Source organism: Medicago sativa, chromosome 2 (assembly GCF_051527215.1).
Source record: "Medicago sativa cultivar Bolivia chromosome 2, Bolivia_mono, whole genome shotgun sequence".
Lineage (NCBI taxonomy): Eukaryota > Viridiplantae > Streptophyta > Magnoliopsida > Fabales > Fabaceae > Medicago > Medicago sativa.
In genome coordinates, this window is record NC_140750.1 from 30,195,074 (window position 1) to 30,208,494 (window position 13,421).

The following is a 13,421-nucleotide window of genomic DNA, read 5'->3' on the forward strand; positions in this document are numbered from 1 at the left end:
ATGGAAGAATCAATTATACTTCAGTACTATGTCATTTCTCTATTCCCAACCCACTATATATACCCCTATACACGTACAGATCAGTTCCTATTTATAAGCAAGAATTAACACATGTATGGGAACGTTATAGGCAAAACCATAATTCCTAATAATAAGGATTGACCAAAGACTAAGTTACTTGTAATGAGTATTGTACCGTTAACTGAAAATATAACGTGCTGTATACTAAGTCAAAGAGTAACTATTAATTATAATAAAATTAATAATAAAAATAATAACACTTTAAAATAAATAATAAATAAATTAAAAATTAGCCCGATCACACGACAGACCCTCTTTTACTTGTGGGATCTTTAATCGTCTAAAAAATGAAAGCAACATAACCATTTTGTTTGTTTCTTTCAAAAATTAATACAAGACGGATGATTCCCTTGAATACATTTTTTTGATCAATTTAGCAATTCTAATAAAATATTTTTTTTTAAAACCTTGCTCGAATTGAATCCTTTCAATTTGTCTATCAAAAATATACTTACAAAGAATTATTATTTTTGTTCTCAATTTCTTATTATTATAATTTTTTTTTATTAAAATTAGTAAAAGTTCATCTTTAGATTATGTTTATACGTTCATATTAGACACAACATGATGATGATAAATAAAAAAGGTGACATCAATAACACAAATACATATTTATATAAAAAAAGACAATTATTGAAATTAGAAAAAGAGTAATTATATTTTTAATATTTTTATAAAGTGGAGAAGGGAAATTTTTTATCAAGTAAAGTTATAGTATTGACCATTTTACAACCACCTTAAGAATTTAAAGTTACAGAACTTAACTTTTACGATTTAGCCAACACCTCAAGTATAATATTAAGTTTATTTCATTCATAGATTTATTTCATTTCAATAATCGAATTAGTATATATTTCTAGCTTTTATACGCACAAACACATCTATCAACGGTACCAGGGTTTGGAACACAAGCTCCAACACCATTAAATTCGTGAGCACATCTTGCATTGCAACAAGCTAAATCACAATTACCACATGATCCAGCACCAATGATACACACATTTGTTGATGAAGGATCTTGCTTGAATAAACAAGTGCATGCGTCGAACTCATCACAAAAAGAACCTAATCCACTTTTACCATGAAGAACATTACAAATATCTGCACACCTTATGCCTTGACATCTATTGACTATCTCTGAGCATTGGCCTCCTTCTACTGTTAATTGCACTATCATCCCATGCACAAGTAAATTAGATAAAGAAGAATTAGAACTTTGTCATTTAGAATTTATTTAAATACTAGACCATTTTTTTTTTGTTTAAATATACTTTTAATCTGCCTATAAAAATAAGGGTTGTCTAATATGAATCTGATTGAAAGGTGGTCCCACTATTTTTAGTAAATTTTGATACACGATATACACTTTCTGTCAAAAAAAAAATTAAATAAAAAATAAATACACAATATGCACCGATTTTGTTTTTTGTTTTTTTTTTTTTAATGGTAAAGGTCTGCCAATGAACTTTTTTTTTTTTTTGAAAGGTGCTTATGAAGTATGAACTATTTTTGAAATGTCCATATTAAACACACGTATAAAAACAAATATATGTTTAGTTCCACAAATATATCGTTTTTCTTGCTTTTAGTTCTTGTGTAAACAAAAAAAAAAAAAAAGAAACATTTCTACTGCACATAATATTTCTTGCATTCGATCCTTAAAATTTTTATTTTAGTCCCCACAAAATTGGTTCATTAAAAAATTTAACTAACAAAAAAATGTTGGAGACACTTACCTGAAGCAATGGTAGCTAGGATGGCAAAGAGATTAACACAGTTTGAGATGTGGTTTGCCATTTTACAACAATTATTCTTTGCCAAGTTTCTTTTGTTGATAGTGGTTACTTTACGGTTAAAAGTTGTGTATTTATAAGACCAGAGTTCTGAAACTGAGACGCATACCTATTTTAGTTTTACGTAGTATCATGTATTTGGGTTAATTTCCTTTCACATAAATGTATTAATATTAATTATCCTCAATTTTTTCATAATAGTTATCCTCGAGAATGATATTCTGGTCAAATATGTCACTGTTATTTTACTGTCAATTAGTATATTTTATTCGATATATATTTTTTTTTTATAAATTTAAATTAGAGGATCAGACACCCATGCAAATTTACGTATGAATAATTCAATAAAATTATAGGAACTACGGAATTCTGAATTTGTACTACAATGAGTGTTGGTGGAATAATTTAATAATCGTTCTTCTCTTTGACGTATGAATAATTTAATAATCGTTCTTCTCTTTGACTAGGTAGGTTTATTTTGATACCACAAAGTTTATTATTATTGTTGCCCGGTCAAAATTACATGTTACTAAATACTCCCACCGTCCCTGAATTATAAGACTAATTAACATTTTCCTTAAATATAAGACCATGTGACTCTTGGTGAAACGGGTCATTAACATCTTGGTTAGGTTCTTTCAGGTTCTCACTGATCTCCAAGTTGGATCGATTCAAGGGGGCTGTCACTAAAACGAGGGTTTTAGGTCTCCAAAATTTTCAGGCCTTATATTATGTTTCTATTTTTTTTTTCTTCTTTCAATTGAAATATATTTTCGTAAGTTGGAATTCATTAAATATTTTTGTGCCTAACTCAATTGATAGTTAAATAGAGATGTTAAACTTATAATTTATGTTGCAAGTTTGTTTTCAATGGTAGCCATTTTATTGGTATAGGTATCTTCATTTCTTTTTTCTTAAAATTTCTATGAATATGATGTTATTTGTTAGAAATATATTATTTTAACATAGATTATTAATTATAAATTAATTATTTCAATAAAAAACATAGATTATTAATTAAACTAATTAAATTTTTGTTTAAAAAAGTTCTTGTACTCATGGGGTTGAGTCTAATCGAATGAGTTAGATTCTCACAGCCTTAAGAATCGATGTTCGAACTTTGATTGGGAGCAATACTCATATTTAGTGTCTCACATGCCTGAAATAAAGTTACATATTTAGTGTTATTAAATTTTATGTTTTTCTGTTAACGCATTTCAAAGGTCTTGAAATAAATACGCTTTAGGCCTACAAATGTATTGGGTCGGCCATGTCTCCAAGGGATGTGAGTGTGAGAAAACCACAGTAAATCAGCTCGTTTCTAGGTGCAATGAAAGACTACGTATTTTAGGGTCTGATGTCAGTTCAATCTTCATTCTAACATTGAAGTAGGTCAAAGGCTTTTGTGGACTTCTTTTTCCATCATACTCTTCCATAGTTTGAAGACAAAAACGCCCCAATATGGGCTCTTCATTGATTTCCCTAGAAAAGGGGAGTTGTATAACATCTTCTTTTTGTCTCTTCCTCATAAGAGGGCCTCACGATGAAGCCCTCTTTTCCCTACTGAACTTTTAGAGATACGACAATCGAGATGACAATTAGATTTAAGAGGTAATCAATATAAATTGCTCCTTTGTTTTTTGGCTTCAGTTTTCCTATCCTTGAGTATCAACACCTGAGTAAGCATCTTGTTCACGTCCGGTGGTATATGACTACCAGTCCTATGCTTTCGTGATGGTGAACGACTTCAAGAATCACGACGTCATCTAAATGGTGTTTGCCACCATATTTGTAATTGTTGCTGTGACGGTGAACGACTGTGATTGTTGACGTCTGTTCTGGGAAACGTCTCGTTGGCGCCTAAATGAATGTTTATCTCATGACGGAAAAACATGAGTAGAGAGGTGGTTTGTCATTACCTTGCTTTATGCACTACTCGAGGTGGTTTAGGAGGTCGATTAACATTCAGTGTCATTGTCCCGTCAAGATGGTTACCTCGATGTACCTTGTCTTGACACATTCGTTAGGCTTTCTTGTCATATTCTTAATGGACCTTAGTATCGGGTGACCCAAACAATAATTGGGTTTAGCCATTTAGTCTTGTACCATAACATTTTGATTTCGATTTCTGCTCTTCTCCCAGCATGTTTCGCTCGCGCCCAGCTGAAATACTCAAACTACCCATGCGTTAGTTAACTAACGCAAGTGCAAAAATTTGCACAAGTTAAGTTACGCTGCGTGACTTAAGTCACGAATATTCTAATTTATTTTACTTTATTCTAATTTATTTATTTCTAAATTATTTCTTCACTTTATTCTAATTTATTTGTTCACTTTATTCTAATTTATTTATTTTCTAAATTATTTGTACACTTTATTTGAATAAAGTAAATAACTTAATTTGAATAAAGTAAATAAATAAATTAGAAAATAATTAAATTAGTATAAAGTGATCAAATAATTTAGAAAATAAATAAATTAGAATCAAGTGAACAAATAAATTAGAATAAATAAAATAATTTGAATATAGTAAATAAATTAAAAAAGTGAGTTAAGTCACTCTGCGTGACTTAACTCACGCTGCATAACTTAACCTGCGCAAATTTTTACATGCGCGTTAGTTAACTAACGCATGGGTAGTTTAGGTAATTCAGTTGGGCGCGAGCAAAATGTGCTTGGAGAAGAGCAGAAATCTAACATTTTCCTAACACATATAGTTCTTTATCAAATCATTTAACTCAATTGAAAAATAAAGAGGTTACAGTTAAATCATTAAGAACTTTGTGCATCTAACTAAAATAGAGAGAGTAAGGGAAACCACACAGTATGTTTATACTAATTCACAATCTAACAATTTGCTACCTCTAGTCCCTTACATAGAGATATTTTTCCTCATTATAATCGAGGACTAATCCACTCAGGGGCGTAGCCCTTCATATGTGAGGGGTAGCCTTGGCTACCCCAAAAAAAATATTATTCTTGAAGTGGTCGGTATGTATTTATATCCGGCTACCCCAAATAATAAATATTGAGCTACCTCAAATAAATTTAGTTGCAAAAATTAGCATAAATAATAAAGTAAAAAAATTACTACAAGATTGATATATTTATTTGTATTAGTTTGATACTTTCGGTCTCAATAACAACAATAGAGAAACCTTTTTCAACAATAAAAATTATCAAGACAATAGTCATAGACAAATTAAATGGACAATGAGTTTCTTGCAAATAACCTATTTATTTACATTTGAAAAGACATTATTAATCTATTATTAAACAGACAATTATTGATGAAATTGGGTTCTCGAAACGCATTTTGCCCAACGTTTCTAAAGAGCGATTTTTATGTTAAGCTCCTAAGATTTGTTAATTTTAGTCCTTAATTTTTTTGTTAGAGATTAAATTCAAGACTAAAACCACTTTTTTTTTTGTAAAATTTTAAAATATTGAGACAAAAATTAAATAATTTTTTTAAGGACTAAACCTAAAAAATTATAATTTATGGGACTAAAAATATATTTTATTCCTTAAATTTAATATGTTTGTTTAAAAAAAAAATCTTCTTTATAGTTGGCCCCTGCATAATTTTTTTTCGAGCTTCGCCGCTGAATCCACTATGATCAACCAGTTACAATCACCATATTTTATTTTGTCTAATTACTATAACTGGATTTCCCACAAGGTATCTGATTCTTAAGTTCTTTGCACTCAAACATTATTGCTTAAGCAAGCTCATTTGAATATACATTGTCTATTTAATATCTATCAAACTTAGTGAAAAGAGTAGCTTATTATTTCAATAAAAGCAGGGGAGATATCAATGAATTTAGATCCATTATGAATAGTAGTATTCTATTTTGTAACTCTTATTTAACAAACTCTCGTGCTAAGTTTATTAGGAGGCAAGCAAATTAGACTGCCATCAACTATCTAAGGCAGCCACATTCTTTCCCAACTTTGTATCTTTGATGTGATTCCGACATGTATTACTTATTTAATCTGTAATGAAATGTTATAAATATCTTTCTCTAAAAAATAATTATTACTATTAATATATGAAATTATGTACTTTAGATTAAAATATAAATTTTTTAAGTATTTGGGTAATTTAAGCTTATTAGTCTACTTTAATTTTTTTTATATATTTGTATGTATTATTATAAATAATAATTGAATTATGTTGTCGTATATAGCCAAGTTGTCTAAAATATCTTTTTTTTAAGAGGCTAAAATGGAATATATTAACAACACAAAAAGTCTTTCATAGCACAAGGTGTGCCAAGGAAAAACAAAAGAGTATGTACAATATTTACAATCCGGATAAAGAAAAAACAACAAAAAGAAAAAAGAAAGAAAATAACGGTTATTCGTAGCCCAACACTGCGAGGGGACTAAGCCACCAACCATGGTAATTGAGAGAGAAGTGTACAAATTTCTCCTTCAACCACAAAAAAAAAGTGACTTTATTTTGTCCACAATCCGCATAATCGAGCATTCTTTATCATTGAAAATTCTATTATTTCTTTCTTTCCAGATTTCCCACATAGTAGCAAACCAAATGACGTTTAAGTTTGTGTGCCGCACCTGAGATCCACCACCACCAAAACAGAATTGAATAAAATGATCCGATACATTTAGCGGGACAGCGGTGGAAAGTCCAATCCAACAGTGGATACCGCTCCAAACCATCCCAAAGAAAGAGCAATGTAAAAATAAATGATTAATAGTTTCCATAGAGCCGCAACCAATAACACACAGACAAGAAGCCATCTGAAGAACACCACACCGCACCAAGTTGTCTTTAGTTGGCAACCTATTCTGAAACAAACGCCAAGGAAAAACCACAACCTTCAGAGGGACATTCTTTCGCCAAAGCAACTTCACATCCACCGGAACGTCAGCAGGAGGCTGAAACTGAGCAGTCTAACAGTTGTAAGCACTACGAACAGTGTAAGCATTAGATTTCTCCGAATGCCATATCCATATGTCCTCCTTGTCTACCTGCAAAGTCACATTTTGGAGTAATAAACAAAGTTCCCCCACCTGCTCTTCTTCCCACACAAACAACCTCCACCTCCACTTCCATGCCTCTCCTTTCACACTCCACCCCAAGTGAAACAGATCAAACACCGACACCCATTTGTCCACCGACAACTCAAACAGTCTGCTAAACCTTTTGCTTAAAGGACACCCCACCCACCCACACATCCAACCAAAAATAAACGTGTTTCCCATTCCCCACCGATCTACTGACATGAGTATTAAACCACGCCTCTCTACGCAAGGCAGCAATGAATCCATTAGTCCATTAGTCATTTTAACATATATAAGATTACTTTTTTAAATACATTTAAGCTTTTAATCAGGCTAACATATATCAGACTTTTAAATGGTTAGACCATTACCTATAAAATAAGCTTACAACATTACATGTCAACCTTAGATCTTAAATTATTCAGCAGGTCAGACTTAATCCTTGTAAAGCTTAATTCCACTCAGTCTATTTACACCCAAAATCAAAAGTAACAAAATTTTATTCATTTTCTTGGTATTTGTAAAAAATAAAAAAATAAAAAAAAATAAAAAAGATAGTTAAAAATGAAAGAAGTGGGTAATAATTTAACTGATCAATCATGGAGATGGGGAGGTGGTTTGAGGAGAATTTAAAAGTCGTAAGGTTGGTTTGAGGAGAATTTAGGGTAGTTAAATTTACGTGATTAGTTTATACGGTTGTTAGACTTGTCTGAAAATCCTTGAATGACAGTGACAAATATGTGTTCTTTAGGGTGAATTGTAGGTGGAGAGACTTGAAAGTGGCGGCGTCGGTTGTTGGTGTGAGATGATGAGTTGGTAGTGGGTTGTAAGGCTTAACTTGATAATGTGAATTTGTTGGTAATATTTTTTGTCATACCCCAATTTTGGACCAGTTATTTTCTTTTTCAGTCATATTTTAAAAACGTCTCAAACTCTTTTTTCGCTTTAACTATTTAAAGTCTTTTAGTCGTCTTTTAAATTTTTTTAAGGCTTTTTATTTTACAGTTTAAAGTGAAATTCATTTTTGTCCAAGCTTTGTGTATTTTAAATCATTTCTTTTGTTTGTTGGCATTTTAAATCATTTTACGCACTCTTTTTAATATTTAGTGTCTTGTTTTATTTTAATTTCTTTTAAAAGCTTTTAATTTGAAATTTCCTCTTTGTCCGTATATTCAAGTCGCCTTAAAAGAGTTTTGCTCGCATTTTCAAACACTGCGTTATTTTAGACGTTTCAGTCGAAATTTCGGCAAAGAGGTATTTTAAAATACCTCATTTACCGAAAGGGACAAGTTTATCTTTTTATTATTCTTTAATTGTTATTGTCAGTTGTTTTATTTTTTATTATTATTTATTTATTGTTTGCTTTTATTTTTATCTTATTTTCTATTATTTCAATTTTTTTTGTTTTTTTATTTTTTTTCCTTCTTCTTTCTTTAAAATGTCACGTTTTTTTTTTATTATTAAGGGTTTTTTTCATTTGTTTTAAGGCTTTAGTCATTGAGTCTGTCCATGTGTCAGTTGGGTATTGGCCCAGTTTTGAAACTTGGTCACCAATCCATTAGTGTTGTGCTGGAGTTTTTTGCAACAGAAGCACATGGGTGTTTTAGTCTTTTTTCTCTGAGTCAGAAACCCTAAAATGACAGTCTATAAATAGACTGTCATTTATTGCAGTCTGCAGGCACTGTTCACACACGTCAGAATCAAAAAATATCCAATCAATAATCACAAACACATCTCAACTTTCTCTCTCTTCTTTTCCAGATCAAATTCCCAAGTTTTTTAACAAAAATCATGAACACTTCATGAATCTCTATGAATGTTCACGAACACAAAAATTTCCAGTCACTAATAACCATCGAATCTTACCACAAGTAAACACATATCATCATTCATACTCTCACCAATCAACCGATGCATGCATATACATGAGAATCGAACTATAATTCATTCTCAAAATCGTCATCATCTTTCAAGCTCACAAACTCGGATTCCAACAAGAACAACTCAGATCGGCCATAACCATTTCCGTTACGAACTCAAGCACGAACCACAGCAGAATTAAGGGAGGAGAAGGAAATCGGATCTCATAATCACGGAAGCAGCAGCTTGTTTTCTCTTCTTTATAAACCAACGTCGATCTGAAGAGGTAACTACCTTCTCCCCTCTCTATTTTGTTTCTGTACTTTGTTTTTTTCAAAAAAAATTCGAATCTAAAAATGTAGATCTAGGTTCGTTTTGCATTTGGCTCGAAAATCTAACACCGGATCTGAGGAAAGGAAGAAGAGACGAATCCGGGGATGTAATTTTTTTAAAAAAAAATATAAGAAAAACTACTCCGGTGCGGCGGCGCTCCGGCCAACCACCGCACCGGAGCTCCTCCGGCCGCCGTCACTTCTCCTTCTCCGATCTGCAAATGTTAGAGAGAAGGGAGAGCTTTGTTTGTTTTAGAGAGAGGAAGGAAGTGAATTATGATTTAAATCGGACCGAAATTTGCTTTTATAAACATGGCGAACCGGTCTGGTTCATCTGAACCAGACCGGTTCATTCTGGTTCCTTCTCTTTCCTTCTCAACCTTCTGATCTACTCTCTTTGTATAATCCAACGACTTCTGTTTATTGTCTGGGATTATTACCATGTACTTTAGTCTATTATTGCATCCCATTGATTGTGAACCGTCAGATCTATTATCTGATAGATCTGACGGTTGCTGAAGCTTAATGTTTGTTCTGTTGCTTTCCTCATTATTTACTTGCTGTGTGCATACCTATTTCCAGCCTTGTGATCAAAAAATCCTAGGGCCAGGATCAAATCCTAAGCCAATGGACTTAGTGAAGGCCCATTCATATTTTTGTTTTATTTTTTTTCTCTACTGTTTTGCTTTATATACCTACCAGTAGTGCTTTTGCACACCCCCTTTGCATACTTGCATTTTTTTATAAATATTTAAAACAATTTCATGCATTTCTCTTTTAATTTCCTTTCAATTAATATTGTCCCATCCATTTTAAGGCTTTAATTTCTATACCTTATTTTATTTTTGGTTCTTTGCTTTAGAGTTTTATCTCATGCATTTTTAAATATCTTGTTCATTGCTTTACTTGTGAATTTTGCCTTCATACTCTATTCTAAAAATCCTTACATCATTGCATTTTATTCTAATATATGATGCTTTTAAAATTTTCATTATCTCATCATATCATGTTTGCTTTAATCTTAGTATAATTTCATGCATCTTTTATCATTCTTGCAATTTGTTTGTTTTCCAATATCTTAGTGTGTATCTTAGGCTTTGATGTAATTTATTTTGTGAGCATTTTTATTTCTTGCTTTAGAATGCCCCTAGGATGGTATGTAATAGCGTAGTAATTGCACACACCGACACTTGCACCGACACCATATCACTTTATTTATCGCTTTTACCTCGCTTTACTTTTCACGTCGTTACGCTAGCTTTCCGTTAGTTTAGAAAAATCTTTCTATCTCAAAAATCAAATAAGCAAAAAGTCAATTATTTTCTTAATAAACCTTGGATCCAAATCCAAGATGTTTTTCCTTTTTATTTTCTTAATCAAATTCTTAATGAATCTTAATTGAACTTAGACTAAATTTCATAAATAAAATGAAACAACCTCACTCCCATTTTATTCTTCTAGAGCCTTGAGGCCCCTCAATCTCTTTCTTCAAACCTTTTTTTTCAAAAAAATTAAAATCAACCTAACCCACCAAAAATATTTTTAAGAGAGAACTACGGCGGTTTTGATCCCTTTTAAGGGTACGTAGGCAAGGGTTTATTCCTTCCAAATCGATCAAATAAAAATAACAAAAACTCATACTTCTTCTCCCTCCATTCTTTCACTTGGACTTTAAACAAGAAATTTTCAAATAAAAATAACCTAGCACAAGATAAAGTTAGAAAGAGGTTCCCACGGAGTACCGTGGACGATGCGGGTGCCTAATACCTTCCCCAATCGTAACCAACCCCCGGATCCAAAAAAGGGTTTTAAATTCATCTTTTCCCTTCCCACGAATAAAGATCGAAAAGTCCAAATGATTGAAGGTTCAAAACCAATTAATGGATTGACACCCGAAAATCATGGTCTACAAATTGGCGACTTCACTGGGGATCCTACGTGGGTTAAGCCCACCTTTCTTCCTTTATTTTGTGTTTTATTATTTGTATATACATTGTAGAGTATTTTTACATGAGTGGTGAGATAAGCTCTATACCCGGGCTTGAGTGAACTTAAGATAGGATCGGGTATAATCATAGTTTCCATGCCAAGAGTACTCTTCGGTATTGGTACATGTGATAACCCACTCAATGGAGGGATCTTGGAGGTATACCTTTGTCGTCGCGAGTACTCGCGTATGGCATGTTACTTTCAAGTGACCGTCGAAGTTGAGAACCTTTAGTCACCTTTAACCCATCTTGGCCTTTTAGGACGTAGTGCGGTGGCTAGTCGAGAGTACTCTCGTATTGGTCGTCACGCGATACTACACCCAAACGAGACTAACCGATAAATATTGTTGGAACGAGAGTACTCTCGTCACCTAACAAATATTCGGACGTGGTTGAAAACTTTGGGAACCTTGATAGAACCCTTGTTACATGTGCAAATGGAAACCTTAGTCCTTACCAAATGGCGTTGTTATCCCTAAGCTCCAACATTGTATATCTTAAACCTCATCATGTTTCCTTGCATAATCATACATCCATGCGTTCATTCATGAATTTTTTTTCCATTCATCAAAATATTGAAGGACTTATATTAGTTTTATTGTAAACATCGTAGATATGACTTTTAAAACAAGGAAGCTTAAGCAGTATAGCTTCAGGAAGCTGGATCTTGTAAGGTTAAGGGACTTAGCGAATAAGGTGAAATGCTCAGACCGCTTCCATCAGGACCACGGGAATCTGCTCGGTATTGTCAGGATGAAGGTTGATGAAGGACTCCTTGGCACTTTTGTTCAGTTCTATGACCCAGAGTATCATTGCTTTGGTTTCCCAGAGTTTCAATTGGTTCCCACTTTGGAAGAATATGCCTTTTGGATTGATCGACCAGTGCTCAACCAAGTACCTTTCAGTAGTCTTGAAAATCGTCCTAAATTCTCAACCATCGCCGAAGCTCCCCATTTACCAACTACCGAAGTGAAAGACCATATTACCACTAATAGCAAACTCTTAGGTCTCCCTGCCAAGTTCCTTTACGAAAAAGCCGACTATTTCTACAGAATGTCCAGTGCTGACGCCTTTGATGTCGTCCTTGCCTTACTCATTTATGGCCTAGTGCTCTTTCCCAACCTTGACAACTTTGTCGACATCCATGCCATTCAAATATTCCTTTCAAAAAATCCTGCTCCTACTTTGTTAGCCGATACCTATCACTCCATTCATGAGCGTACCCTAGCGGGTCGTGGACTTATCAAATGTTGTGCATTGTTGCTCTATAGATGGATTACCTCTCATTTACCCCGAACTCCTCATTTCACCACCAATCCAGATAGCCTCCGTTGGTCAAAGAGACTCATGGCCCTTACTCCAAATGAGGTGGTGTGGTATGAACCACCTTACGACAAGGGAACCATCATTGATAGTTGCAGGATGTTCAACAATGTGCCGCTCATGGGTATGTATGGAAGAATCAGTTATAATTCGGTTCTCGCTAGACGCCAGTGTAGGCTTCCCATGGAAGGAAGGCCTCTCAACATTCACCTGGATAACATATATTACCACAATGAGAGTGACCCTGCAGGAATGAGGCGTAAAATTGCACGAGCTTGGCACGCCATCCGGATGAAAGATAGAGGCCAGTTAGGAAAGCGGAAGGGGGCCGTCCATGCTGACTATACGCAGTGGGTTATTGACCGAGCTATTGATTTTGGGATGCCTTACAAGCTCACAAGGATCGTGTCCGCAATAACTCCAGCACCACCCATGCCTATGACCTTTGAGACTGAAAGGGAGTATTAGAAAAAGATAGCTGAGTTGATGGAAGAGAATGCAAGAGAGCTTGGGATATCAGCGAGTTGAAGAAAGAAATTGTTAGATTGAATGAAGAGAAGGAGGCCATAATTGGCCAGATCCCGGGACATAAGAAGAAGCGGAGTGCTTTCTTTGCCAGCACATGTTCTTACCCATCCCCCTAGAGTGTCCGAAGTTTCTTCCAAGAGTTGTTTATTGCCTTATGCTTTATATTTGTAAGTCTATCCCTTGGCTTGGTTGTTAGAAAGGGAATTACCTTGTAGTATTTTATATTTGGAGTCTACCCCTTGGCTCAGTCTGTTAGAAAGGGATTTATCTTGTAGTGTTTTATATTTGTAAGTTTATCCCTTGGCTTGGTTGTTAGAAAGGGAATTATCTTGTAGCACTCTTATTATTAATGTAATGTTTAAAGTTGTTATGTTTACAAAAATACTTTTATAAGTCCTTCGATAAAAATGAAAAAAGTCACATTTTTTGCATTCAGCATATCATGCATCATACTACATTCATAAAAGTGTCAAAATTAAGTC

General features: G+C 33.5%; 2 protein-coding genes across 2 annotated transcripts; one reads left to right on the forward strand and one right to left on the reverse strand.

The window, feature by feature from the left end:
- Window positions 1-937: 937 nt before the first annotated feature.
- LOC146946138 (uncharacterized) lies at window positions 938-1,878 on the reverse strand. The gene is made up of 2 exons (XM_085748150.1): window positions 1,818-1,878; window positions 938-1,251 (listed from the first exon to the last, which is right to left on the reverse strand). Exons 1-2 carry the CDS (start codon window positions 1,876-1,878, stop codon window positions 938-940), a joined length of 375 nt encoding a protein of 124 aa, XP_085604276.1.
- A 9,825-nt stretch (window positions 1,879-11,703) lies between these two features.
- LOC146946139 (uncharacterized) lies at window positions 11,704-12,879 on the forward strand. The gene has a single exon (XM_085748151.1). It carries the CDS (start codon window positions 11,704-11,706, stop codon window positions 12,877-12,879), a length of 1,176 nt encoding a protein of 391 aa, XP_085604277.1.
- Window positions 12,880-13,421: the final 542 nt, after the last annotated feature.

Excerpts from the sequence above, each read along its gene's own strand:
- LOC146946138 (XM_085748150.1), bottom strand. The coding sequence starts at position 1,878 with ATGGCAAACCACATCTCAAACTGTGTTAATCTCTTTGCCATCCTAGCT. Across the intron at positions 1,252-1,817 it reads CCTAGCTACCATTGCTTCAG|TGCAATTAACAGTAGAAGGA; the intron begins GTAAGTGTCTCC and ends ATGGGATGATAG.
- LOC146946139 (XM_085748151.1), top strand. The coding sequence starts at position 11,704 with ATGACTTTTAAAACAAGGAAGCTTAAGCAGTATAGCTTCAGGAAGCTG.